Source organism: Aspergillus flavus, chromosome 5, assembly GCF_009017415.1.
Source record: "Aspergillus flavus chromosome 5, complete sequence".
Taxonomy (NCBI): Eukaryota; Fungi; Ascomycota; class Eurotiomycetes; order Eurotiales; family Aspergillaceae; genus Aspergillus; species Aspergillus flavus.
The window spans coordinates 2,224,889-2,248,015 of NC_092408.1; the positions used below are offsets into that span (position 1 = coordinate 2,224,889).

The following is a 23,127-nucleotide window of genomic DNA, read 5'->3' on the forward strand; positions in this document are numbered from 1 at the left end:
TATGGAAATAAGGATTCAAACACGAGCGTAGAACTATATGAAATAGAGCTTTCACCCCTCCGTCCACATGACCCATGTACATCCTTCGCTTACGTCTCTCTTCCCCTTCTTGCTTTCAGGAACAACTTACTGTCGGCGAAAGCGCCCGCATCGAGCGACAAGCGTCCCAAAGAAACCATCTCTATTCCACAACTAAAACAAAGTTCCTTTTTCAGGCGATCTTCCTCCTAGTGCGAGTCAGAGAGGCCCGCATGTCGCCAGTCTCCGTTTGATATTTTAATACAGGAAAATACGACGAAACAGACTAATCATGCGCAAGAGCTGCGACAGGGAGTCAGTAAGAGTTGGTTCAAGGAAGCATGCGGGTTGACTATACCTTAGAAGCACTTGCGGTGAACGATCGAAGGACCGCTCTCGTCGTACTCCTGCTTGGAGATCCACATCTGCTGGAAGGTGGACAGGGAAGCCAAGATGGAACCACCGATCCAGACGGAGTATTTACGCTCAGGAGGAGCAATGATCTTGACCTTCATGGACGAGGGGGCAAGGGCGGTGATTTCCTTCTGCATACGATCGGAGATGCCAGGGTACATGGTAGTACCACCAGACTAAGTATTCGTTAGTGATGTGTTACCCTCTGGAATGGACCCAAAACCCAAGATAGAGAACATACCATGACGATGTTACCGTAGAGATCCTTACGGACATCAACATCACACTTCATGATGGAGTTGAAGGTGGTAACGTGGATACCACCGCTTTCCAGACCCAGAACGCTAGGCTGGAAGAGAGCCTCAGGAGCACGGAAACGCTCGTTACCGATGGTGATGACCTGGCCATCAGGAAGCTCATAGGACTTCTCGAGGCTGGAGCTCTGAGAAGCGGTCTGAATCTCCTGCTCGAAGTCGAGGGCGACGTAGCAAAGCTTCTCCTTGATGTCACGGACAATTTCACGCTCAGCGGTGGTGGAGAAAGTGTAACCGCGCTCAGCCAGGATCTTCATGAGGTAATCGGTCAAATCACGGCCAGCCATGTCAACACGGGAGATGGCGTGAGGGAGGGCGAAACCCTCGTAGATGGGGACAACGTGGGTGACACCGTCACCAGAATCCAGAACGATACCGGTGGTACGACCGGAGGCATACAGTGACAGGACGGCCTGGATGGAGACGTAGAAGGCGGGGGCGTTGAAGGTCTCGAAGACAATCTGGGTCATCTTCTCACGGTTGGACTTAGGGTTGATAGGGGCTTCCGTCAGGAGAACCGGGTGCTCCTCGGGAGCAACACGGAGCTCGTTGTAGAATGTGTGATGCCAAATCTTCTCCATGTCATCCCAGTTTGTGACGACACCGTGCTCGATAGGATATCTGAGGGTGAGGATACCACGCTTGGACTGTGCCTCATCACCGACATAAGAGTCCTTCTGACCCATACCAATCATGATACTGATACATCGTCAGTGGCTATCGCTCTGGAGTAGCTAGCTGGGAGAATCGGAGGATATTTACCCATGATGACGGGGACGACCGACAATGGAGGCTAAGGTTCAGGTCAGTAAACTGAATTCATCATGATGTGGGGCCACGCGTCACAGCTGATCCATCCAAATGGTGCTTATTTACTGCGAGAACACAGCAAATGGCTATACCTAAAGACTTGGAGAGGGATGACGGGTGCGGGAGGGGTATGTATCAGGCTATTGCGGGGGGTTGACTTACGGAAGACAGCACGGGGGGCATCGTCACCGGCGAAACCGGCCTTGCACATACCCGAACTAAGGGCAATTTCGTCAGTATAGGGGCCAAGTCACGTTTACGGATTGTAGGCAAAGAGAATCCATCTCGTCATTGCGAATTCCAGGAAGTATAAGAGCTGGGAGCTGAGCCGGGAAAGAGATCATCGATCGGTGCGACCGGTGCCGGCAGCTGGTGTTTTCCTGCTCAGGATGGGATGGAAAACACGGGGGGGATTCCATCAACAAAACCATCAAAAACCAACAATAACATACCCATTGTCAATGACGAGAGCAGCAACTTCCTCTGTACGAGTGAGATAAGATGATATCAGTAACGGTCGGACAAAGCGACTGAAGGGGGAGGGGAAGAGAACAGCAGCGAGCGAGCTAGACGCAAGGCGCTGAGGTGGCAGAAACCTTACCTTCCATGATGACTGAATAGGATTACTACGAGGGGGGAGAATAAAAAAAGGAAACGAGAAGGGGAAGAACTATTAAAAAAAGGGTGGGAAAATAGGGACGAGAAAGAGGAGAGAATAAGGTGGTGATGAAGGTCAAGTTGAGTGAGTGAGTGAGAGAGGGAGAGAGTAACAAGTGTGGTGGAAGTAAGTTGGTTGAGGTGTGGGTGGAGGAGGAGAGACGGAGCAGGATTACTGGTCGAGCGTATTTAGTAAGAAAAGCAGGTAGTCGCAGAAAAGGGAAGGGGGGGGGAGAGGAGAGGAAAAGGAGAGGTTGGCGGTAAAATTTAGGTATTAGGGGGGTAAAGGGAAGTGAGTGGCCTTAGAGACGGAGCATGCTAGGTGAGCGTATGTGGGTAAGCCTAAATTGGACTATACGGGACTACGCTGTTCTATGATTAGGCGGCAAATAGGGGTTTTTTTTGTGGTGCCGTTGGGCCCGACTGCTGTCACCGCCACACTGTATCAGTAATGGACCGTAATAGATTTCCGGTACGAACAACAGCGAGAGAGTTGGAACAGGTGCAATCCATTCCATACTGATTTTATAAATTCTTCTTTTCTTTTTTGACTAAAAGGGAAAATAGATGCTGGTAGGGACGGTATATGATCCTTCCATTCCTTCCACTATCTTTATTCCACAATAGTTTCGTCCTCGAATTTCATAGATCGTCATCTCCAAAGGTAAAAACCGTTCGGGAAGAATACCAGCTGAGGTGTCCTTTTTGTCCCTTGAACACTGCTGGATGGCAAAACCACTTGCGCATCCTCGTGGGGCAGATCCTGTGGATGTTTACGACTGGTTCAGCCCATAGCGTCCCGGCGAACAGGGTCACAAAAGTAATCAGGGTCGGCAATCACCATAAGCTCTAGACATGATGACGATGTCGAATTCCAGGCTTCCAGATTCTTTACTCCATACGGGCACTCTGAACACTTGCCCCTCTTTTCTTTTACGTTCTTCTTGTGAATCACCTTTTGTCTAGGGTCCAGAAGTTTGTGGGGGGCTCTAAATGTCAGACTTATTGCTGATCTTCAACAAGGCTTTAAAAGGAGATAATTTAAACCCATTGAAGGTTTCATAGACGACGATACCAATGGCGGTCATACATATCCATGCGTTATCTTCCATTGCATGTGTGCGTACTGTGCTGCAATTCCTGCCTTACCGCCTTTTCATCCATTCAGATGAGATTCTCAAGAGCACCAATACCAGTGCCCAATTCCCGGGAGGAGTCGGTCGATCACTGTTGGATTATTTTCGTTATTACGGTCGTCATCCAGCAGCTACACAATGGACTGTCTGACAGTGTCCGCGGGGTTGACATTCCATCGCGGGGTAGTAGTAATGTGTGTATTGTGGTGCCACGAACATGCATTATGTAAGCAGGTGATCCGATCTATGTACTGTACTGTACTGTATTAGTAGTTATGTATAGTCTGGCAACGCAACTGTACATATACGAAGCTCCAGGACGCATTGCATGCCGGGGATTTCTAGATCCACTACAGGGCACTTTCCTCCGTATTCGTATTGTATGAGCGGATCTGCACGATGGCGAGGAAGGAGAATTATTATCTCAGGCCTACTAGTATATGATAACGATCAATCATAGCCACCGCCCGCGGATTAAGATCTAGATACTAATACTATAATACTTACTTATGGAGGGGTAGATCCGGTACCTATCAGATTCCGGTTCCATCTCCGTATGAAGCAGAAGAGATAGCCCATTGTGGTCCATTTCTAAAGTAATCAATTCGAAATGCATTTCAGTTTGTTTTTGTTCGACATACAATGTTATATATCTACCTAAGGGTTTGTTGTGGTCGTACTGGGCAAGTGGCGGGGAAGATTCCTGAACCATCTGGACGCCGCATCGAGAACACCGCTAACTTGCCCCTCCGAATATTCGTTCTTTTCTCGTTCATTATTCATAAGACAAAAGAGACAGAACTTAACATAATTTAAACTGTTCCCGCTACAACTTTTTTCTATTTGGTTTGCTTATAACCCTCGTACGAATCATCCTCAATTTAATTTCTTTCTTCTTTCCCCCACAATTCAACCAAAGAAAAACCTGCCCAACATGGACGCAAACATGAACAACCTCCTCAAATGGAGTATCCAAAACTCCACTACCCAACAATCCGACGCTCCCAATGCCTCCAATAATACTGCCGATTCCTCTGCGCGCGGTCTCACCCCAGAGATGCTCTCAGCTCTCTTCGGCGGTCCCTCCGACGCCGACCTAATGAAAGCCGCTATGGAAGCACTACACTCCGATGAAGTTGACCTTGAGAACAAACTGATCGCATTCGACAACTTCGAACAACTCATTGAGTCTATCGATAACGCAAACAACCTCGAGCCCCTCGGCCTGTGGACGCCGCTGGTTGAACTCCTTCAGCACGAGGAAGCAGAAATGAGACGCATGGCTGCCTGGTGTATCGGAACCGCTGTGCAGAATAACGAGAAGGCTCAGGATAAGCTCGTTGTCTTCAACGCTGTTCCTAAGCTGGTCACTATGTCGACTACGGATTCGAACCCCGCTACGCGGAAGAAGGCTGTGTTTGCCCTTTCGTCAGCCGTGCGCAATTACCAGCCCGCTATGGACGAACTGGTAAAGCACCTGCCTGAGGGATATTCCCAGGGGGAGAAGGTCGACGCCGGAGACATGGATGCTGTGGATGCCATTATGGATAGATTGCGGGCGCACCCTGTTCCTTCGTCTGCTTAGGGCTCATTCGTGCAAAGGGTTGTATGAATGTCCAATGCCCTGCTCTGGCGCGTTTTTATACTACTGGCGCGGCGAGGTTACTTGCACGTGCGATTGTATGGGCTCTCACTCAAGCCAGACGCTTTATCCACTGCGATTGCTGTCGCTCTCATTCGGTGACTGCCTGTCGAGGATCCTAACCTGAAATGACGACGACGAATGCCGCGTTGCCGTGATAGGCTCCCATCGATCTATCTCTGGGAATCATATTCCGCCTCTTCACTCCAAGGCTACGTTTTTATACGGGCTGGGATCATCTGTCATGTATTCGTAGCCAGACTTGGCTCAGGTTACGCATGGATGCGGGAAGACTGTGTGCTTCAATCGAGCCGCATATTACAAAGAGAAATATAAATAATACAACTCTTTACAGCTAGCTGAAGTCAATGTTACCGCTTTATGGAGCATTTAATTTGTTATACGTAAGCCGTTAACCACATGGCATATGCATATACAGAGTCAAAATATGTTGCTGCCTGAATGTATTCTGACACCCGTTTCTGCTCCATTATTTCACGGCATCGACGGCCCGGGACTCGTACTTATGCGGTCAACTTGAGTAGTAGACACAAGGAAATGGAAAAAAGAAAAAGTGTAATTGAACTGTATAGGCATCCCACGAACATAATCAAACATAGGACTAGAGGGCTATGAATCGCGACTACGCCAGCCATTCAAAAGAACAAATAGGGAAAGACAGAGAAACAGCTAATCATGATATAATCCCAAAATGAGTACCCTACTCCATCAGTTATCACAACGCGAGGTTGTAGGTGTAATCATCTTCTATGTTCTGCGAAATCCAGAGAACAATCGTGCTGTCGAGCAAAGCAGTCAGTAATCCGTCCCGTAATAGCAGATACGAAGCACATACCTCAGCATGACGAGTCCATTTGCAACTACATTGGCGATTCCAAAGTATAGCGTTTGCAGTGGGTATTGTTTGATAAGGTATTTAAGGACCATGACCGTCTGGCGAAAGTGTTAGTTATCTTGGACCTTCACGACAGAGGGAGTATCTATTTCGCGCATAACAAGTTCATTCCGGGGACATCGGCAAAGGGATACTAACCACACTGCCTGCCAAACCGCCGGCCAAGAGCGCAAACCCAAGGAAAAGTACGAACCGCGCTTTCCACGCGACACCGCTTCCACTGTAACTCCAGCTATCTGCGTGCAGCCGTGACTTCTCAATCGAGTTGATAACAAGCATTCCGAGCGCGGAGCAAATGCCGGGGATCCAGTCGACAAATTTGACATGCACATTTGACCCATTTCGTGAGCTATGAGAGAATGCAGCTGCATCAACTAGGAAGAAAAAACCGAGGGAGAACTTTGGTAGACTTCGTCAGTGCGATCGCGCCTTGACATGGGACGAGCGGATAAGCTCACCAATGCTCCCGATGTGTAGACGCCTGCGTTGCGGACGCTATTGTTGTTTAACCATTCCGGTTTGGAGAACCGGAAAAGACGGTTGTTGGACACATCCATGGCGTAACGGTATAAAGTTCCAATAAAGTGTAAGCTATCTTGAATAACAATAGAGGGAAACTTGATATGCAGATGGAGTTCGGATCTTCCGTAGCTATCGGGAAGGTTGGCGATGATGCACTTCGGCGGTCGGAAAATCACAAAGCCGATACCGTCATAGCCTATCTTGCTAAAACCATGTAATGTACTCCCGTATGACTTTCTTGATGTCTATAGAGTCCGAATACTCATATGTCATGGTGGCTTTGTTCGCTGCTTGAATACGGAGCAATATAGTATACAATGACCAACAGCTCTCTTAATTACTCATATTGGTAATTGTCTAGGTGAATAGAATTATATACATCGTAACGTCATGTCTCGTTCAGCTGTACCAGACAGGCTCAGTTTTCCTCACAGAATAATCTCAGGAACTCATCAATATACGTCATTGCCTTTCCTTTTTCCAGCAAAGGTGGCAAATACTTCGAGTTGTCTTGACTGACAGGCGTTTCTTTCAGGTACTTCCGTAGGGCGAAGGTGGATGCACGATAGGTCGCATGATACATCGCCTTAAAGTCATCCTCATCCGTGCTTAGGGTTGGCGTAGCCAGAGGTGCGGCTGCCGCTGCAATGCGAGGACCCTTCTCTTCGGCGTGAGAAGAAAGCGTATCGTGATTATTTGGATTCTTGCTCGAAGACCCAGACCGCGTCGTTGAGCGGTTGAAGCCATATAGCCGCATACACGTTAAGATCGTACGAGATATTGTGTTCTTGTTTTCGAGAATGACGTCTTCGGCATCCTTAGGCGCAGATGAAAGCTCAACCCTTCCATCAGATGATGGCAACGCCGGCGAGGGTTCTCTCTCCTTTCGTAAAGAGGATTCGATGAAGGGATTGGGCGTATTCCTCTTGATTAACTCACGCGGGTGCCCCCGATTACTGGCGGGCCTAGGATGCTCCGTACGAGCTTCTGAAGGTTTGATAGGGTGTAGGTTCGCCCCAACGGAGAGAGATCTTGAGCGTTGTGAGGCAATCCGGTCTAATAAGGGAAGACTGGGTTCCTCAGACTCCCGCTTGATGCGGAGAGTTTGTGACTGGTGTGATGGCTGAAATTGCGCGTGCGCCATCAACTGAGATACACCCTCCCCTCCTTTCTGACGCACCCTCTTATGATGTTGTGTAACCGATTCGAACAATGTTGCCACCCGCTTACGCTTGGGGCTCGGAGAACGAATGTCTGGAAGGAATTCTGCAAGTGTTTCATGCCCAAGAAGTTCACTCGTATTCTGCGGGGTTGGGAGTGCATGCGTTCTGGTGATAAGGGATGACGAGATGGGAGCGGCATATATTCTCAGTTCTTGTTTAATAGCTCGTAGAGCAGTTTCATCAGAGCTTGCTGAAGAGGACACGGGAGGAGTCGGGGGACGTTTGAATGACGTTGCGTTTGACAGGATGCCGTACACTATTATGTCTGTGGTGGTTGACCCTGTTTTTGTTCGTATCGTGCTATTGACACTCACAAGAAGACCGACCGGGCACTGAACTGTATGAAGCTTATCAATGTCCACCTCTTCGAGCCAAGCACCCCCCAGTAATCTCGCTTTTAGCCATTGCGATGTTTCCGCATCATTTGTATGCAATTCCAGGTTTGGGCCAACGCGCGCATATAATGGTATTGAAGCTGGGTTCACAAAGCAACTTAGACTTAGCGTTGAGTCCCTTGCTATATCGGAGTGCCAGTTGGAGGATCTGTCAATTAGTTGCAGGCCTGTATGTATAGATCTTAGTAGCGTATAGACCAAGATTGATTGGCCGCCTCACCTCGAAGTTGAGATTGTCCCTCTAGTACGATGGTACCAGACCAGATGTTCATTTCAGATATACAGTCCTAGTTCAAAATTTCACATCTTATAATTATACCGAATCTTAAAGAAAAAGGCAGTTTTGTCAGCTTAAGTAGCAAGCGTTTCTTCGACTGCTATATTGTAAATTACACGACGCGCCTGAGAAAAGCGGTACATGGTCACGTGTCGTACCGTTTGCCAGGCATACTTATGGGCATCTACGGAGTACATGTAGTACCTAGCTTACGGCACCCGTGGAATGCTCTCCGGAAGGGAGCCCAAAACCTCCGCAGTCTCCCTTGAACCCTCTAGATAACCTCACAGTAGCTATAGTACATCAATCATATCATTCCAACAGAATAGAAGTAAACTAAAGGCTAGAATTCGCGGCAAATTTCACATAAAGGACTCTCACCATACGTCAGAACAAAGAGGTATTTCATGAGGAATCCACTGCCCCATGAATACTAGAGGAAGCCTTCATAGGTCTGGTAAATCGGCAAATCAGATGTGGCCAAGCGCACCTAAGTGATTTTACCCTAACTAGCTGACACCCATAGTAACTCAAAACTCCTCCTGCTCCTTGAAAAACATGGAGAAACTAATAATTGTTCCATAAATCAAAAGACCGCCAAGAATCGACATGATCATCGCCGGGACCTGGATTGCGCCGCTATGCGCAAGTACAGCTGGGAGCGCTATAGAATATCAGAGTTAGCCACGAGACCACCCCCAATAACAAAGCCATTTTATGGACGCTAGAGCTCAACGTGCGAGTATAGCTTAGCGCGTTTTTAATTGAACTCGGGACAACTTACCGATGCCCATCAAAACTAGGAAACCCGTTAAGAAACGACCAAAATCAGCTGCAGCATTTCCAGAGCTGTCCATAAAATCATCTGGGTTCGCACATCGTGAGCAGATCCAGTTGGGTAAGGGAGCAACAACGTAAGTCGCAACGACAATCAACGGTAAGAAGTTGTGCCAAAGAGCTGAGGAAAGAATGACGAGTAGGAAGCCAATGGCGAGGACCTGAGTGATGGAAGAGAAACGTCAGCAATCTCATTTTTGTTGTTTCGAGCATACAGTATACAATCATTTCGATGGACCACGTACAAACGACAGTGCGATAATTGTTTTGAGGCCGGCCGTCATGATGCGGAGCAATAGGACCGTCTAGGTCCACACACGGAACGCAGATATAATGGGATTTCGGTAGCGCAAACTGAGCTCGAGCTGGTATAGCCTCAGGCAAGTTAGTGAAGCTTGATTTATAGACAACGCTCCTTCAGCATGGAGACGTTGATCGAGTGGTAGTCGGAATGGCCCGAGTGCCGATGCAGTCGCTGAGGTGACGTTGGATGAACCGCAGGCGGCAGCTACAATGTGTTGGTGCCTCAGGCGGAAAGGCGGCAAGTCCTCCATCAAGCAAGCGGAAGCTTTGGTAATTGCGTTGGTCACCGCGTCAGTCTGCCTGCCTACTACAGTATCTCCTCCCCAGCTCTTGTCCCATCAACCAGTATACCTCCCCGCCCCCCTCCCTCTTTGGCAGTACTTTACTATCACAATTTCTCCTCGCTCACGATAATCACTTTCTCCAAACTTCCATAATGTTTCGGAACAACTATGATAACGATGCGGTTACCTTGTATGACGTTCCACCTAGCTCCCCGTCCTAGCTGGAAAGCTCCATCACTAATCTCTTTACATCGGACAGCTCCCCGCAGGGTCGGATATTTCAAGTAGAATATGCGCAAGAAGCAGTCAAACAGGGATCTGTCGTGGTGGGGCTGGTTAACAAGACACATGCAGTTCTGGTCGGCCTCAAGGTTCGAAATACCATCAACAGTTGGATTGCCGAGAAACAAACCGTGGGCGGCTTGCTAACATGAGCAAATTTGTCTGGAAAACTATAGCGAAATGCCGAAGAGCTCTCATCGTACCAGAAGAAGATTATCGAAATCGACTCCCACATGGGCATCGCCATCGCCGGTCTTGCATCTGACGCTCGTGTGCTCTCCAACTACATGAAGCAGCAGTCGCTCGGCTCCAGAATGACTTATGGCCGTCCAATTCCCGTGGACCGCATTGTTACTCAGATCGCAGACCGTGCCCAAACGAACACCCAGCATTACGGTAAACGGCCGTACGGCGTCGGCCTACTCGTCGCTGGCGTCGACGAAGCTGGTCCCCATCTATTCGAGTTCCAGCCATCCGGTATGATTCATGAAATGCTGGCCTGCGCCATCGGAGCTCGTTCGCAGATGGCCCGGACTTATTTGGAGCGGAACCTGGACAAGATTACAAACAGCACTCGTGATGAGCTCATTACCCATGGCCTCCGGGCACTCAAGGAGACTTTGTCTCAGGATAAAGAACTGACTGTTGATAATACTTCTGTCGGTGTGGTGGGTCTTGCTGGGGAGGAAGGAAAGGGGAAGATTGAGAGCTTCAAGCTTTATGAAGGTCAACAACTCGTGCCGCTGTTAGAGGCTGTGGAGTCGGGAGAGACGAAAGAAGAGGAGACGATGGAGGTCGATTCGTAGCTTTCGAGGATACGCCCATAGATATGAAAATATTGGCCATTGTAATGCTGGAGATTTGCAGCAGCTCTTCTTTCTTTTCTCGAATGGTTATACGCAGGCATTAGCACGAAATCGGGATAATACGACATTTACTCTTCAGATGCAGTGCATTGTTTAATGTCATGAAATCGTAATTGGCGGTCTAGTTCCTTCCCTTGTACTCTTCCTTCTATCATCCACTCCTAACTGGAGTAGCCTCTAACATATGACCAACGTCGGTAACTCTTCATGCAGAGTGTAAGGTAAAATCTTGCGTCAGTAGGCTAGCCAGCCAGCCTACTCCTCTCCCCAGTTCAACTGCATCCTCCCATTGCTAATCTTGTAACCAACCAGCTTGGGCCAAACCTCTCTGACATCCTTGGCCTCAACCAAGATCTCACCGTTCTCAGGACTGACAAAGCCTTCTTGGACTGAGTTCTTCACCCACGCTAACACACCATCCCAGTACCCATTGGCATTAAGCAACACCATGCCAAGCTTATGGATTCCCAACTGATTCCAGGTAGTCATTTCCATGACCTCCTCGATCGTTCCGAACCCGCCCGCCAGCGCCACAAAGCCCGACCCCGGGCCGCCCTCTCGGACCTTCTCGGCCATCATACGCTTGCGCGTGTGCATATCTGGGACGATGGTGGTATACCCGTACTCTGACTCTTTAAGCGTCCCGATCTTACCCATGGGCTCCTTGACGACCCGCTCGGCTTCTTTCCCGCTTACAACTGTAGAAGGGTTCCTCTCCTCTTGTGCGTTGTCATAGCCGGGCTCGACTTTGACCAGGGCGCGAGGGATAATCCCGTGCACTGCTTGGGGTCCAGAAAGGGAAACGAGGGTGCGAGCCAATTCGCCCATGAGGCCCGCTGTGCCACCGCCATAAACAAGTTGGATATTGTTCCTGTGAAACTCATGTGCAAGAGCTCTAGCTGTTTCCAGGTGAACGGAGTTGTTACCGGAGACTGAGCCGCAGCTACATGGTTTCCATTGAATGATCAGCACGGATTATACGGTTTGTCATTTGTCTGCGATTTTCCGCAGGTCATGGTGGGGGTGGTTGATTCACTCACAATACACAGACAACTGCAGGCTTGTCTTGCTGAACACTCGCCATAGTTACTGCCGGATGTATATAAATGTGTAAAGAATATTAATTGTATATGAAAAACGTAGAATATTATCAATCCTGTATGACAAATGAGAAGCAAATGATCAGGGTAACAAGGGAAGAAGGAAAGAAGAGGTAAGCAAAGATTCTTGAGTCAAACCCCCTTGCTAGGACTAATGAATAGCTATATATAAAGGTATACAGACGTTCCAAAAAGAGATGTTGGATAAGGATGAAGTACTATGTAAGGGAGAGGGAAGGTAGAGGATTCTTTGGAGTTCAATGAGTCATTATGTTACATCTCTATGTTGGAACCATTGGGATTTTCGCTGGTCTCGCTCTCTGTACCCTCAAACATCACTGCCATCGACTCAGGCAGGCGGTTTGCAAATTTTGGCATACCTGCTGGACATGGAAAAGAAAAAGAAAAAAATTGCGCTCCCTAGTATCGCGGCATATATCCCTAGCTACGAGTTGATTTCTCTGCTTATAATCCTCACATCAGTGATATACTATGGACGGATCCATGGAATGTACATTATCATGTTCCTAAGACTGTTAAAAAAAAGGGTATCATAAATCTTTGGGTTCATCCTTTCAATTCCCAATCTTGGCCTTCTTCTTTCGTATCTTACTGTCATCGGAGGCCGACGGAGTGGCTCCTTTCTCGGGGGTTTTACCAGGCGTGTCGACCTTGACTTGAGGCGTTCCAACCTTACCTGGAATGCTGCCTGGACGGTTAACATTCGATGGTTGTTTGGAAGCAGCCCCTCGATCTGTATCGCCAGACTTGGATAGGATAAATGATCCCGGTTCTCCGACTAGTGGATTTTCATCCATGAACTCCTCACCATATCGTGCGAGAAGACTGAACGATTCCGCGAAAGTCCTCGTATCCTGAAGAATTGCTCCAGCGTTGGCGGTTTGTGGTCCAACCAAGAGAGCCTTCGTGGAGTCCGCGTCGGGCATTGGAGTATTCTCCTTGCTTTGCTGAGATTGAGCTCCGGGCTGACTGCTATCCGTCGGTTTGGGTGCGGGCGGCAGGTACGTGTGTCCATGTGACGGTGTAAAACTAGGCAGCGACGATGCAGTCTTTAAGAGGCTGGTGAGTGATGTAACTGCAGAAAGCTATTGTGATGTGGAATGTCAGTCGCTGGTTCATATACAGAGAACCTTATTCGACGTACAAGTCTATTCCCCACGACACTTGCAACAGACGGGGCCATATAGATGCAATCTCCCACTACGAAGTAAGTGGATAGAACTACCACTTCATCCTCTAGCCCGGCTCGCTTCCGTCTCGTCTGTTTCCGGATCACCCAGATATTAGATGGTTCATGTGCAAAACTGGTCTCTGTTTGTGCAGCAGCCTGCAAGGGATCATATGCGACCACAAACTCCAATCCCTGCATGGTCTTCAAGCGACCTTCGAAAGCCTCCCGGGTCTCAACAAAATGGCGAAGTGTTTCGTTGTAGTTGGCTTGGATGGCAAGAGAGGCATTGTTGGACGTAGCGTCGAAGAATGGAGATTCGGCGAAGTAAAATAAGACTGTCCATTGATTAGCAAATGCCTTAAAAGTTGAAGGGTGTAAGATAGAAGACTCAAAAGGAAGATCTCCTTACTATTGTTAGAATGGAGAAAGCCTCCCATCATTTGGACATGTGCGGGCGACCGCCAGAGGATCTCTTCCATTGAACCATCTTGAGCACTCGCCATGAAGTAAATCGATGATCTCGATTGCTAACAGGCTGTTGGGGAGATCCCGACTTACAAAACAACAGCCAGGAGTGCAAATGCTAGTCTACACCTCAAGACCATGAAGTGTATATCTAAGTGCAATGGAGAACTATGATGTATTATCCCCACAGAAAGAAAAGCGATGTTTGACTTGTTTGCATTGTTTATTTAATTGAAGTTCTATCCGCGCCAGTTGGTAGGTTCATGTCTAACCCTACTATAAAACAAGCGGGAAAGGATCAGGGTATCTGTTGGACTGATGAAATCTACCAAAGATGCTATATAGTGAAAACCTTGCGAATAGCTAAACGCCTCTAAACCCCAACGCTCAATGTTGAATCCGACCCCTTCTGATCTAACACCCGCAACTGTTGAATAATGTTGTTGAACATGTACCTAAAAAGGCAGAGTTCAGCAAGAAGAATCAAGAATGAACGAATAAATAAATAAATAAAAGAAGAAGAGGAATGGAGGAGAGGAAGAATGTGGTCATGCTTTTTACACCTTGCCTGAACCCTGTAGATCCGACGGCGCGAAGACACCACAGACAGTGGTAAGCTTGGTCAGCATCTCGTTCCATTCACCGTCAGCAGTGCTTAGAATGGTCACAGCTCCTCCAGCCCCAATTCTCCATGTCTGTTCATTGTCCTTGTCATCAGAACAGCTGAACGCCGTGCGGATAAGGACTGAGAAACTACCTCCACCCCCAAGGTCGAGGAAGCCCATAACACCGGAATAGACCCCACGTTTTCGAGCCTCGATCAAGCTAAGATGCATGCATGAACGCTCCTTAGGCGCGCCAGTCATCGATCCCGGAGGAAGACATCTTTGTAGGGCTGTAAGCCCATACGCAGACATGTTCGACGAATGTAGATGGGGCAAGTTTCGAACGGCGAAACCCAGACGGCCTGGATCGACATCTCCTTTCACATGCGTAATCATCTGATAGACACGCCCGTGATCCTCTACCTCAAGAAGCTTCTCAACACGCACTCTTCCAGAACCGCAGATGCCGTAAAGGTCATGGCGAATCAAATCCGCGATCATCAAATTCTCTGCCATTTCTTTTGTTGAACCTAGTATCTCCTTGGCCTTCTTCATATTCATGCTGGCTGATTTCCGGACAGTGCCCTTCATTGGCTTCATTTCCAACGTGAAAGAGCGGTCCCAATTGAGGAAGCATTCAGGGCTGCTACTGACAACCTTGACGGTGCCTAGTCTTGCATAAGCACTGAAGGCTGCAGGATTGTACTCCCTAAGACGTTTATATAGCTTCCAAGGGAAAGCAACACGCTCGCTGTCAGTGCTAGGTGATGGTAAGGTGATTGATGTTTCACAAGTAAGACACAACTCGTATGATTCGCCAGCTTCAAGCTCGGCTTTACAAGCTTCGAGTTGCTGCTTGTATGTTTGCTCGTTGGGAAAACGTATCACGCATTGCCTTAAAATGGTGTCCAAATAGCCCGCATCAGAGTTCGCGTTCTCATTCTCAAGCACGTCTACACGGGAAAGCTCAGTCAAGTATTGCAACGTTTCGTCAAGCCATCCAGTCGATTTATCATCGGCGTTACGCGTTGACTGTATGGTGATGCGTCCTGTTTCGTTATCGACGACAACACTTCTTTCGGTCCACAGCAAACTCACATCTGCTGGATCAGTAGTAGCAGCAGCGTTTTGAAGGGGGATATATCCATGGTTGTCATCGCTATGAGTCTTCGGCCGGGCAAGACATGCGAGTCCCATCTCGTACGAGAAATAGCCCAAAAATCCTCCCCAAAAGGGCACAGCATCATCTCCAAACTCGACCTTTTTCATGTCCATGAGATATCTGAGCGTCTCCCATAAGTCATACACCGACAAAGACTTCTTAATACCGGAATTTGTGTGCCCATTGCAGTGTCCTTGCAATCTCTCTACTAGGAGAGCCTCGGCCTGAGCATAGTATTCTAATCTCCAGCTCGTAGGGCCCGGAACTGATATGATACTGTACCTGCCGTTAGACTGAAATAACACTGTTGGTGACCCAGGCGCATTTAAGCGTTCACATATAAACTCAGCATTTAGCCTGCTAGTGGGGAGTGAACGGAAAGCTGAAGATCTCGAGGTTGACGCGCACCAATTCAACATGGTAAACGCTATCTCCGGAAGTGAGGTCATATCGCTTGGGCCTCTTGTAATGTCCTCTGGCAAAAAACCGTAACCGCCGCGCCCATGCTTTTTGTTGTAGTCTAAGGACATCTCCCACCATTTTCTTAGTAGTTCACTGCACACTCCGCGGTCCGACTTGCATGATTCTGGATGAAACTGAACACCCCAGAATGGCTTTTCCCTGTGGCGCACAGCCATTGGAATGATAGTTCTTTCAGAAACGTTATCTTGTTCGATGGGCAGCCAAGCCAGAAGATCTAAATCTGCATTGGCCTTGATCTGCTTGCCACTGTACTCGGCCAAGGCTGCCTCAAGCGAATCGTCCAACTTTGCATATAGAGAATGATAGAGAGTAACCTCCACATCTTGCAGGTCCTTAAATATGTCCTTTTCAGCCGTTGATATGCGATATACCCGGCCATGAAGTGGGTATGACAAGCGCTCTATAGCAATGCTGTGGTGAAGACACAGACTTTGGAAACCAAGGCATATTCCGAAAACAGGCAGCAAATCAGCGTCACTCAGATCCCAGATATCCCTCATGATCCCAATATCTTGTGGGACATTTGGATCTCCAGGCCCAGGCCCAAGGACGACAGCTTCGAAATATTGCAGAAACTCGGCCTTGTTCCCTTCTGGCCACTCGGAGTCAATCATTAGCACAGTCACCTTGACACCCAGAACCTCTTCAAGCATAGCGACCACATTGTAAGAAAAGGAGTCATATGCATCCACGTAAAGAATGTTCTTTCGGGTAGATGTATGGAGTTGAGCTTTAGAGGGCCCACCGGCAGACGATGCGGTCCAACTCCCTAGTAATGGTGCCATGCCGTATGGATGAACTGTAGCTTCTATAACCCCACAAAGAAGGCAGGGAGCAAAGACAAACGCAAGGAGAATACAGGATATGTATAAAATCAAGTGTAAATGACTAACAAGCACAATGCATGAGACGAAACTCGAGCACTAAAGGTCAACGGAGGTTCATAGTGGAATGAATATAGAGACCCAAAGTGGCGATACTTCAAGAGTTCTTTATTCAGTGCACCACACTCATGACTCACCAACGAACAAGAAATCGTAAATTGTCAGTAGATCTTCACCAAACAGATCGGATAGAGATCCAACAGATTTGAGAACAAGAAAAGGAAGAGGAAGAACAAGAAGTGGTTGAGTCTCAAAAGTTTTTTGAGGACTTGGGTTGCCAGACCTGGTCACTTTTACCTAAAAAATAAGATTAAATCCAGGGACGGAGCGGCAAACACCGGAAAACCTAAATCGGGCGCCCGTACGGAGAACGAGAAATAAAATGGGTCTTCCGCTGCAATCACCTTTCTCGTTCCCGATCTTCCACCACCACGCAAGCCAAGCCCTAATTTACCCACCCCTTCATACACAACAGCAAGCTTCTTCTGCTCATATGCCCTGCTGGACCCTGACGGCTTAAGAGACCCCTGAGTAAGTAATTTCCATGAAAATTGTATTTTCAGCTATTCATCTATACATCATCGGTTGATGACCAATGCTTGAGCTTGTCTGGCAAGTCTACTTGTCGTGAGAATCAAAGACAAAACATGCCTTGTATCAGGCAGAACACCATTATGCATCGTCGGAAATATTTTATTAACTCCAGCCGGCCCATCGGCTTCGAAGAAGCTATGAATTCGGCGCTGGCGTTTGCGGATTGACGGTGGCAAGCTTGGTCGCCATTTTAGGGAAGTACTGAGCCACGAAGCTTTCACTGGAGAGGGTATCAGTAGGGGTAAACTCTATATCCGTATAGGGTGCTCTTCGTACCTGTAGAAGCTATGGGCGGAGCTATGATCTCCCACCAGATTATGTGCTAGTTCATGACAGAGTATCACCCACCAATATATCAGCGCTTCGCTCCTGTCGGCAGCCGGTTTTTGGAGCAGCTCCTTCTCATGCAGTTGCTGGAAGTAGAAGTAATTACAAAAAATGCTTCCGGCTCGGTTGAACGCTATGGTCTTTCCGCCTGGGTCATAAAAGACACTAAGAATATCGGCACGTAGGGAGAAGACACTAGCGCAATCAATGAGCATCGAAGCAAAGAGGTTCATTCCGGCGCTGTTCTTGGCCAGAAAGTTGGACCGATCTGCAAGTGTCTTCACGAAGAGTACATGAATGCCGCAAGGGAGTGTTGCGACAAATTCCAGATCGTGACTGGGTTTCTCATCACAATAGGATTTAGACTCAGTGACTTGGTTCGTTTCTGGGCGGCTGTATACGTTTGATGATCCGTGAGGCCGACAAGCCTGGATGGCGGAAAGAAGCTCTGACTGAAGTTTATGCGGGGAGCTGACGGTCACAGGCTGTTCTGGGCGAGATTTTTGTGGGTCTTCGGCCGAATATGGGGGAGGAGGAGTGTTATTCGAAGACTCTGCGGATGGCTGGGATGAATCCCCACCAAGAGGGTTCGATGCTGGTCGACCACTGTCCAGCCCAAAGCGTTTTGTTAAATTGGCGAAAAGCCCTCGTGGGCGCCGGTCTTGGCTTTGTTCTAATGCTTCTCCCTGCGAACTTGGGCCGATATCCTTGCTGGATGGCGATGGCGAGTCAGGAAAGTCACCAGGCATCAAATGCTGTCGTTTGTCTTCTGCTTGTTGCGCTTGCGTCTGCACCTGGGCTTGAGCCCGTTCCTGCGCCCATGCGGCTTCTCTCTCCTGGAGCCGTTGTCGTTCCTCCTCCAACTGCTTCTGACGTCTATCCTCTGCCATTCTTGCCTCGTGAGCCTTCTGCTTAAGAATCCGCTCAACGTTGTAACCACGGGCCTTGAGCTCCAACAAATCAGTTTTAAGAAGCATTTCCAATGTGAGAGTCGAGTGAAGCTTCGGCCGGACAAGGATCAGGTGTACGAGAGCTTGACTTATCTCATAAAGATCATATTTGCCTGGGGAGATCCACAAGACCCAGGACGTTGACTGCCGGGTAATAATAGCACTTCGCTTCTGGGTATGTGAAACTCGACGACCTTTGAGGGAGCGGGTGAGAGATATCGAATGGACGACTTGGACTCGAAGGTTCTTTTCCAGCCACCTGACGTCGTGCTGTATGGTTTCAGCAGGTTGATCATGGAGGAAGAGTCTTGAGCGCTCATGAATCAACTTCTGTAATTTTGCTGCGGGTAGTTGATCCGAGGCCACTGCTCCCCAATGAGCCCGCTCTTCAACGAGAGTTTTCAGCGGAACAGCACCAAGAGCAAGATAAAAGTTCTCTAGTGTTTCCTCCTGAGGCGCAGCTAGAATATGTTCCTTAAACAGATTGAAACTCTGGAAATCATCTACCACCACCGTGTCCTTTGCTGCAGTCAAAGTCCACTCCTTTATGCTCTGTTCGTCGTCATCGTCTTCAGAACCAGGGAGACCCCTTTTTCCAGAATTCCCTTGGGCTAGAGAGGATATATCTCTACTTGCTAAAAGGAATGCAGAGCATCTCATTTCGTTAAGGAGTCCCCGGTCTTTCTTGAGCACAGAGATATTCTCGGCAAGCGTTCTCAGTAACTTGAGATACTTGTCTGCACTTTGAAATGCCGAGGATATCCTGGCCGGCTCTTTCACTAACATGTACGCAAGTTCTATTTTAGACGGCTCTCTCTTAGAACCCACTGCCATGAGAAAGAAGTTGGCCTCTTGCCCAAAGTCAACAAAGTCGAAGATGTCCCTATAATCTTCACCCTCCCCGAGATAGCATAGCTTTGGTGCTACATGGCGTATACTCGATTCAGGGTCGGGGATATCCTTTACTGAGACAGGCACTATTTGTGCGCTGCTAACTCGGTCAATATCTCGCGGCTTAAGCTCCGACACTCTCCCAGCTAAATATTTGAAAGTCACTCGCGCGTCCCGCTTAGTGGAGGGTGGCTGCCGAAGCAGATAATTCAAGCAGTCAGTTAGAGCTGGATGTTGTTTGACTCCGAATTTGGGAGCATGAGGGTGAAGAGTATGTCGAAGGATTTTAAACCCAAATAAGGTAGCAGCTTCATCAGTGAAGCACTGGCTTGGGATGCTAAGACTATCCGATCCTTCAATAGGTAGAAAAGGAACAGTAATTTCTTCGTAGTTGAACGCGGCGTAACCGTTATTATGATACTCGGCAATATAGTAGGACATAGCTTTCCCATGAAGGGTCCAATCTCGGGCTGCCGCTGCCTTTGCCATAATTTTTATTAGTTCGAACGGAGATGGGAAGCTCCTCAGGCCTAGCATGGAGAGAAATTTACCCTCGTTGCTGTTAGACTGGTACTTGCCTGGCCACTCGATCACAGGAAGTCCAAGAGCTCTGAGTGGGTCATGTGGTTCGAAAAGCTCATATATCTTATAACGTTTGCGGCGGTCTTTTGTAGGATCATTAGTGGTTTCGGTCGCTTCTGCAGTACAGATACTAGTATCTTTCAGCCTCTTGATATCGCTAGCAGGTATGTCATCGCGAACGGAGGCAAGGTATCGTATCAAATCGACATGGCTCCACTTCCTCTGGCTAACGCTGCCCCCATTTGAAGATTCTGTTGTACTTAACAGGCGTTCGAAGATGACCCCAAGATCAACAGTCTTACGGACGCCAAGAGCAGTCAAAAATTTTTCTTTGACGCTATTGAGGCCTCTGACAACAGGGAGATCATCGAACAATCGGACTGAGGAAAAGTAGGTTTCCACAGGCCGCTTCATGCCTAGCTTGGTTGGCATGATTGTGTGCGGTTGTAACAGGTTGATCACACTCTGTTTCGACGGCTGGCTCAGAACGTCCCATTGTTTCGAGATAACAGGCAAAACCTGAGCAGAGAAGGACGAAGACTGTGTAATGTCTTGTTCAATTGACAGAACGCCCCGGTTCCCGGCATTGCTCACAATCCAGTGAATCCAAGGGACCATTTGCAGTTCTGTCCAGCCGAGAGACTCTAGTTCCTGCTTACCTAGTGACTTGGTGTACTTGAAGGGCATCACGGAAGATGGCAACGGCAGTTCCACTGGTATCCGCTGAGGATTGAGATAGCTGGTCATATCCGCGAAGACAAGTAACCTGCATACAGCACCGCTGCTATCTTCATCATTTGCTACTGCAACGTTTAAAAGGCTCTGGACAGATAGAGAGTCGAGTTGGCCTGAAACAGCCCTCCGGCTGAGCCAAGAGAGGAATTCAAGGATTTGACTAGACTGTAGCGTACTAGCTTCCAATTCACGTTGAATGTCAGACACTGTAATATCAGTGACAAGCCCAAAATCCGTCAGCTTCCTGACAAAATCCTTCGCATTTGATACGAAGTCGTCTGGCAGAACTGGAATGGAATCCATGAAACTGAGGTCTTTAGGAGCAATGCGTGCCTGATGGCTCTGGATAATTCCACACGTTGATAAAACCTCAATAGAGGCATTCTTGTTACACGTCCAGAATGCATCTTCAATAGTCTGACCAAGTACCGACGAGGGAGTTGATTCACGGAATACGAATTGATTCGCTGTATGAATGGCTTCGGGAAGTACGCCAACTATGTCATCCTTTCGGATTTTCGATGACTTTGTGGGTTGTATCTTAGACTTGATGGAGGCCATCTCTGCAGACCAGGCCACTCGGCAAACAATCCCCGCTGCCCTGAGCATCTCAAGGTTCCATTTGCTGATGTATCGTGTGTTGAGATCAATGCTCTCCCGCTCGACTGTCGGGATAACAGAAGGCGCAGATATATGAGCATTGAGACCCGTCGTTTGGTGAGTGGGAAATCCAATGAAGACTCTGCCGGCTTTAGATGGAAGAATCGACGAAAGAATGTCTGACTGCAACCCCGACGTCCCAGACGCCAAAGTGGTATCATAGGAAGGTGTTAATACAGCTAATGTAGACTTTTTCGGTGGGGGCTTGCGCGTGGCGCGTTCAAGTTCGCTGCTTAGAGATTGACTTATAGAGCATTGAATGCTCGCAGTATTGATGTGTAGAAAGACCGACGCCGTAGAGGCTTTGGTCATGTCTTCTGCATCGTTGATATTGGGATTGCTCTCACTCTTCACCGGTTTCTCTGACCCACCCTGGCCAGTGAGCCTAGAGAAAAAGGTGCGTAAAGAGCCTGCTGTATCTCTAAGTCCCTCGCGGAGTAGATTCGCGTGTGGATTCCATTCAACAGCCCGCATCCACGTAGCATCAACCTGGGCAACTTCACGGGTCACGTTAACTATTTTCATTAAACCTTGAGATGTCTTAGTTTCGATGTCTCTAGGGATAGAGAGATCGATGCTTGGGGCGGCCTTCTTCGTCAGTCGCAGTAGGTTCCAGTCATCTAGCCATAACTCTATACTCTCAAGGCTAACGAAGGTAAGACTGCTAGACAGGAATTGACATAACTCCATTAAAGACGGAACAGGAGATGTATTATTGCGGTAATCTAGCACAAATGTCGTTTCAGGATTTGGGGCGTCATTTAGTTGCAATCGACGAGTATAGAGAGCATTGCCTTTCCAGTAAAAAGCCATGGCCTCTTTTCCAGACGATACAAACGGCTCCTCACAGTCATCAAAAACGCTGTAGAACCCGACTCCAAAAGCTCCAATTTTTGTTTCATCGGGATTGCCATCCGCGATTCGCTTTAATCTCGCCCAATCTTTTTCACTGAAAGGAGAACCGTTGTTCGATATCAAGAGTCGCCTGAGAGTATGATGAGAGATGGTATGTTTGATTAATGTGGTGTTATCGGCATGCGAAGGCAAAGGAACAACTGTCGAGGGTAAGGTCTCGAACTTTATGGTCACTTTTGTAGCATTAGCATCAGCGGCATTCTGAATCATTTCTCGCAAGACTGTCCTGTTTATGGATTAGTAAACTGTCTCATAATCCCACTATTTAAGAGCCAGCAACACGTACCATTTTCCTGAGTATCGCGCGAGCACTTTCGAGATCAGGCCCCTTGTATCAACTGTCACAGCCTCCTCGTCATTGCCCGATCCCATCGTACGCGCTTTTAGCGCGTTGAAATCTATATTCTGCGTCATTATGCCATCAAAGTCATACCATGCTAGAAACCTCTCATGGGTGCCACTGCATATGGTTGAGAAGGTAAAAGGAGGAGGAAGAGTTGCTCAACAAATGAACAACTCAAACAAGCATAGGTTACTATTGCTGATAATAATGAAATGTAAACAACAAAACAGATCTCTAAGAAGTCGTCAAGATGATCTACAAATATGAAGAAGACACAGCCGCACGGTCGAGCGATAGGCAATTAGGATGAAATAACAGGTAATGAATAAGCAGGGAAGCAGTT

The 23,127-nt window shown here is 48.1% G+C and overlaps 10 protein-coding genes across 10 annotated transcripts; 2 read left to right on the plus strand and 8 right to left on the minus strand.

Moving 5' to 3' along the window:
- Positions 1-377: 377 nt before the first annotated feature.
- On the minus strand, positions 378-2,164 carry F9C07_6132 (Actin, gamma; the record flags this gene model as incomplete). Its single annotated transcript, XM_071511432.1, has 5 exons — positions 378-608; positions 674-1,445; positions 1,715-1,774; positions 2,009-2,039; positions 2,158-2,164. 5 exons carry the CDS (start codon positions 2,162-2,164, stop codon positions 378-380), a joined length of 1,101 nt encoding a protein of 366 aa, XP_071364445.1.
- A 2,119-nt stretch (positions 2,165-4,283) lies between these two features.
- On the plus strand, positions 4,284-4,934 carry F9C07_6131 (armadillo/beta-catenin-like repeat-containing protein; the record flags this gene model as incomplete). The annotated part of the gene is made up of 1 exon (XM_041286416.1): positions 4,284-4,934. One exon carries the CDS (start codon positions 4,284-4,286, stop codon positions 4,932-4,934), a length of 651 nt encoding a protein of 216 aa, XP_041147750.1.
- A 793-nt stretch (positions 4,935-5,727) lies between these two features.
- On the minus strand, positions 5,728-6,702 carry F9C07_2234236 (uncharacterized protein; the record flags this gene model as incomplete). Its single annotated transcript, XM_071509949.1, has 5 exons — positions 5,728-5,791; positions 5,848-5,945; positions 6,046-6,306; positions 6,366-6,633; positions 6,692-6,702. 5 exons carry the CDS (start codon positions 6,700-6,702, stop codon positions 5,728-5,730), a joined length of 702 nt encoding a protein of 233 aa, XP_071364446.1.
- Positions 6,703-6,847: 145 nt separating this feature from the next.
- F9C07_2234237 (uncharacterized protein) lies at positions 6,848-8,319 on the minus strand (the record flags this gene model as incomplete). The annotated part of the gene is made up of 2 exons (XM_071509950.1): positions 6,848-8,214; positions 8,268-8,319. 2 exons carry the CDS (start codon positions 8,317-8,319, stop codon positions 6,848-6,850), a joined length of 1,419 nt encoding a protein of 472 aa, XP_071364447.1.
- A 99-nt stretch (positions 8,320-8,418) lies between these two features.
- On the minus strand, positions 8,419-9,742 carry F9C07_2284943 (vacuolar protein sorting 55 superfamily). Its single transcript, XM_041292989.2, has 3 exons — positions 9,407-9,742; positions 9,109-9,322; positions 8,419-8,988 (listed from the first exon to the last, which is right to left on the minus strand). Exons 1-3 carry the CDS (start codon positions 9,443-9,445, stop codon positions 8,855-8,857), a joined length of 387 nt encoding a protein of 128 aa, XP_041147752.1. The 5' UTR covers positions 9,446-9,742; the 3' UTR covers positions 8,419-8,854.
- F9C07_2284944 (proteasome subunit alpha type-1) lies at positions 9,743-10,982 on the plus strand. Its single transcript, XM_071510731.1, has 3 exons — positions 9,743-9,938; positions 10,008-10,119; positions 10,207-10,982. The coding sequence occupies exons 1-3, from the start codon at positions 9,901-9,903 to the stop codon at positions 10,834-10,836; spliced, it is 780 nt and encodes a 259-aa protein (XP_071364448.1). The 5' UTR covers positions 9,743-9,900; the 3' UTR covers positions 10,837-10,982.
- Positions 10,983-10,993: 11 nt separating this feature from the next.
- Positions 10,994-12,118, minus strand: F9C07_1667711 (putative Rossmann fold nucleotide-binding protein). The gene is made up of 2 exons (XM_041292990.2): positions 11,937-12,118; positions 10,994-11,839 (listed from the first exon to the last, which is right to left on the minus strand). The coding sequence occupies exons 1-2, from the start codon at positions 11,978-11,980 to the stop codon at positions 11,152-11,154; spliced, it is 732 nt and encodes a 243-aa protein (XP_041147754.1). The 5' UTR covers positions 11,981-12,118; the 3' UTR covers positions 10,994-11,151.
- Positions 12,119-12,571: 453 nt separating this feature from the next.
- F9C07_6126 (RNA polymerase II transcription mediator complex subunit Med6) lies at positions 12,572-13,691 on the minus strand (the record flags this gene model as incomplete). The annotated part of the gene is made up of 3 exons (XM_041292991.1): positions 12,572-13,102; positions 13,162-13,523; positions 13,598-13,691. 3 exons carry the CDS (start codon positions 13,689-13,691, stop codon positions 12,572-12,574), a joined length of 987 nt encoding a protein of 328 aa, XP_041147755.1.
- Positions 13,692-14,210: 519 nt separating this feature from the next.
- F9C07_6125 (para-aminobenzoate synthase PabaA) lies at positions 14,211-16,688 on the minus strand (the record flags this gene model as incomplete). Its single annotated transcript, XM_041286417.1, has 1 exon — positions 14,211-16,688. One exon carries the CDS (start codon positions 16,686-16,688, stop codon positions 14,211-14,213), a length of 2,478 nt encoding a protein of 825 aa, XP_041147756.1.
- An 828-nt stretch (positions 16,689-17,516) lies between these two features.
- On the minus strand, positions 17,517-22,855 carry F9C07_6124 (uncharacterized protein; the record flags this gene model as incomplete). The annotated part of the gene is made up of 3 exons (XM_041292992.1): positions 17,517-17,601; positions 17,658-22,667; positions 22,728-22,855. The coding sequence occupies 3 exons, from the start codon at positions 22,853-22,855 to the stop codon at positions 17,517-17,519; spliced, it is 5,223 nt and encodes a 1,740-aa protein (XP_041147757.1).
- Positions 22,856-23,127: the final 272 nt, after the last annotated feature.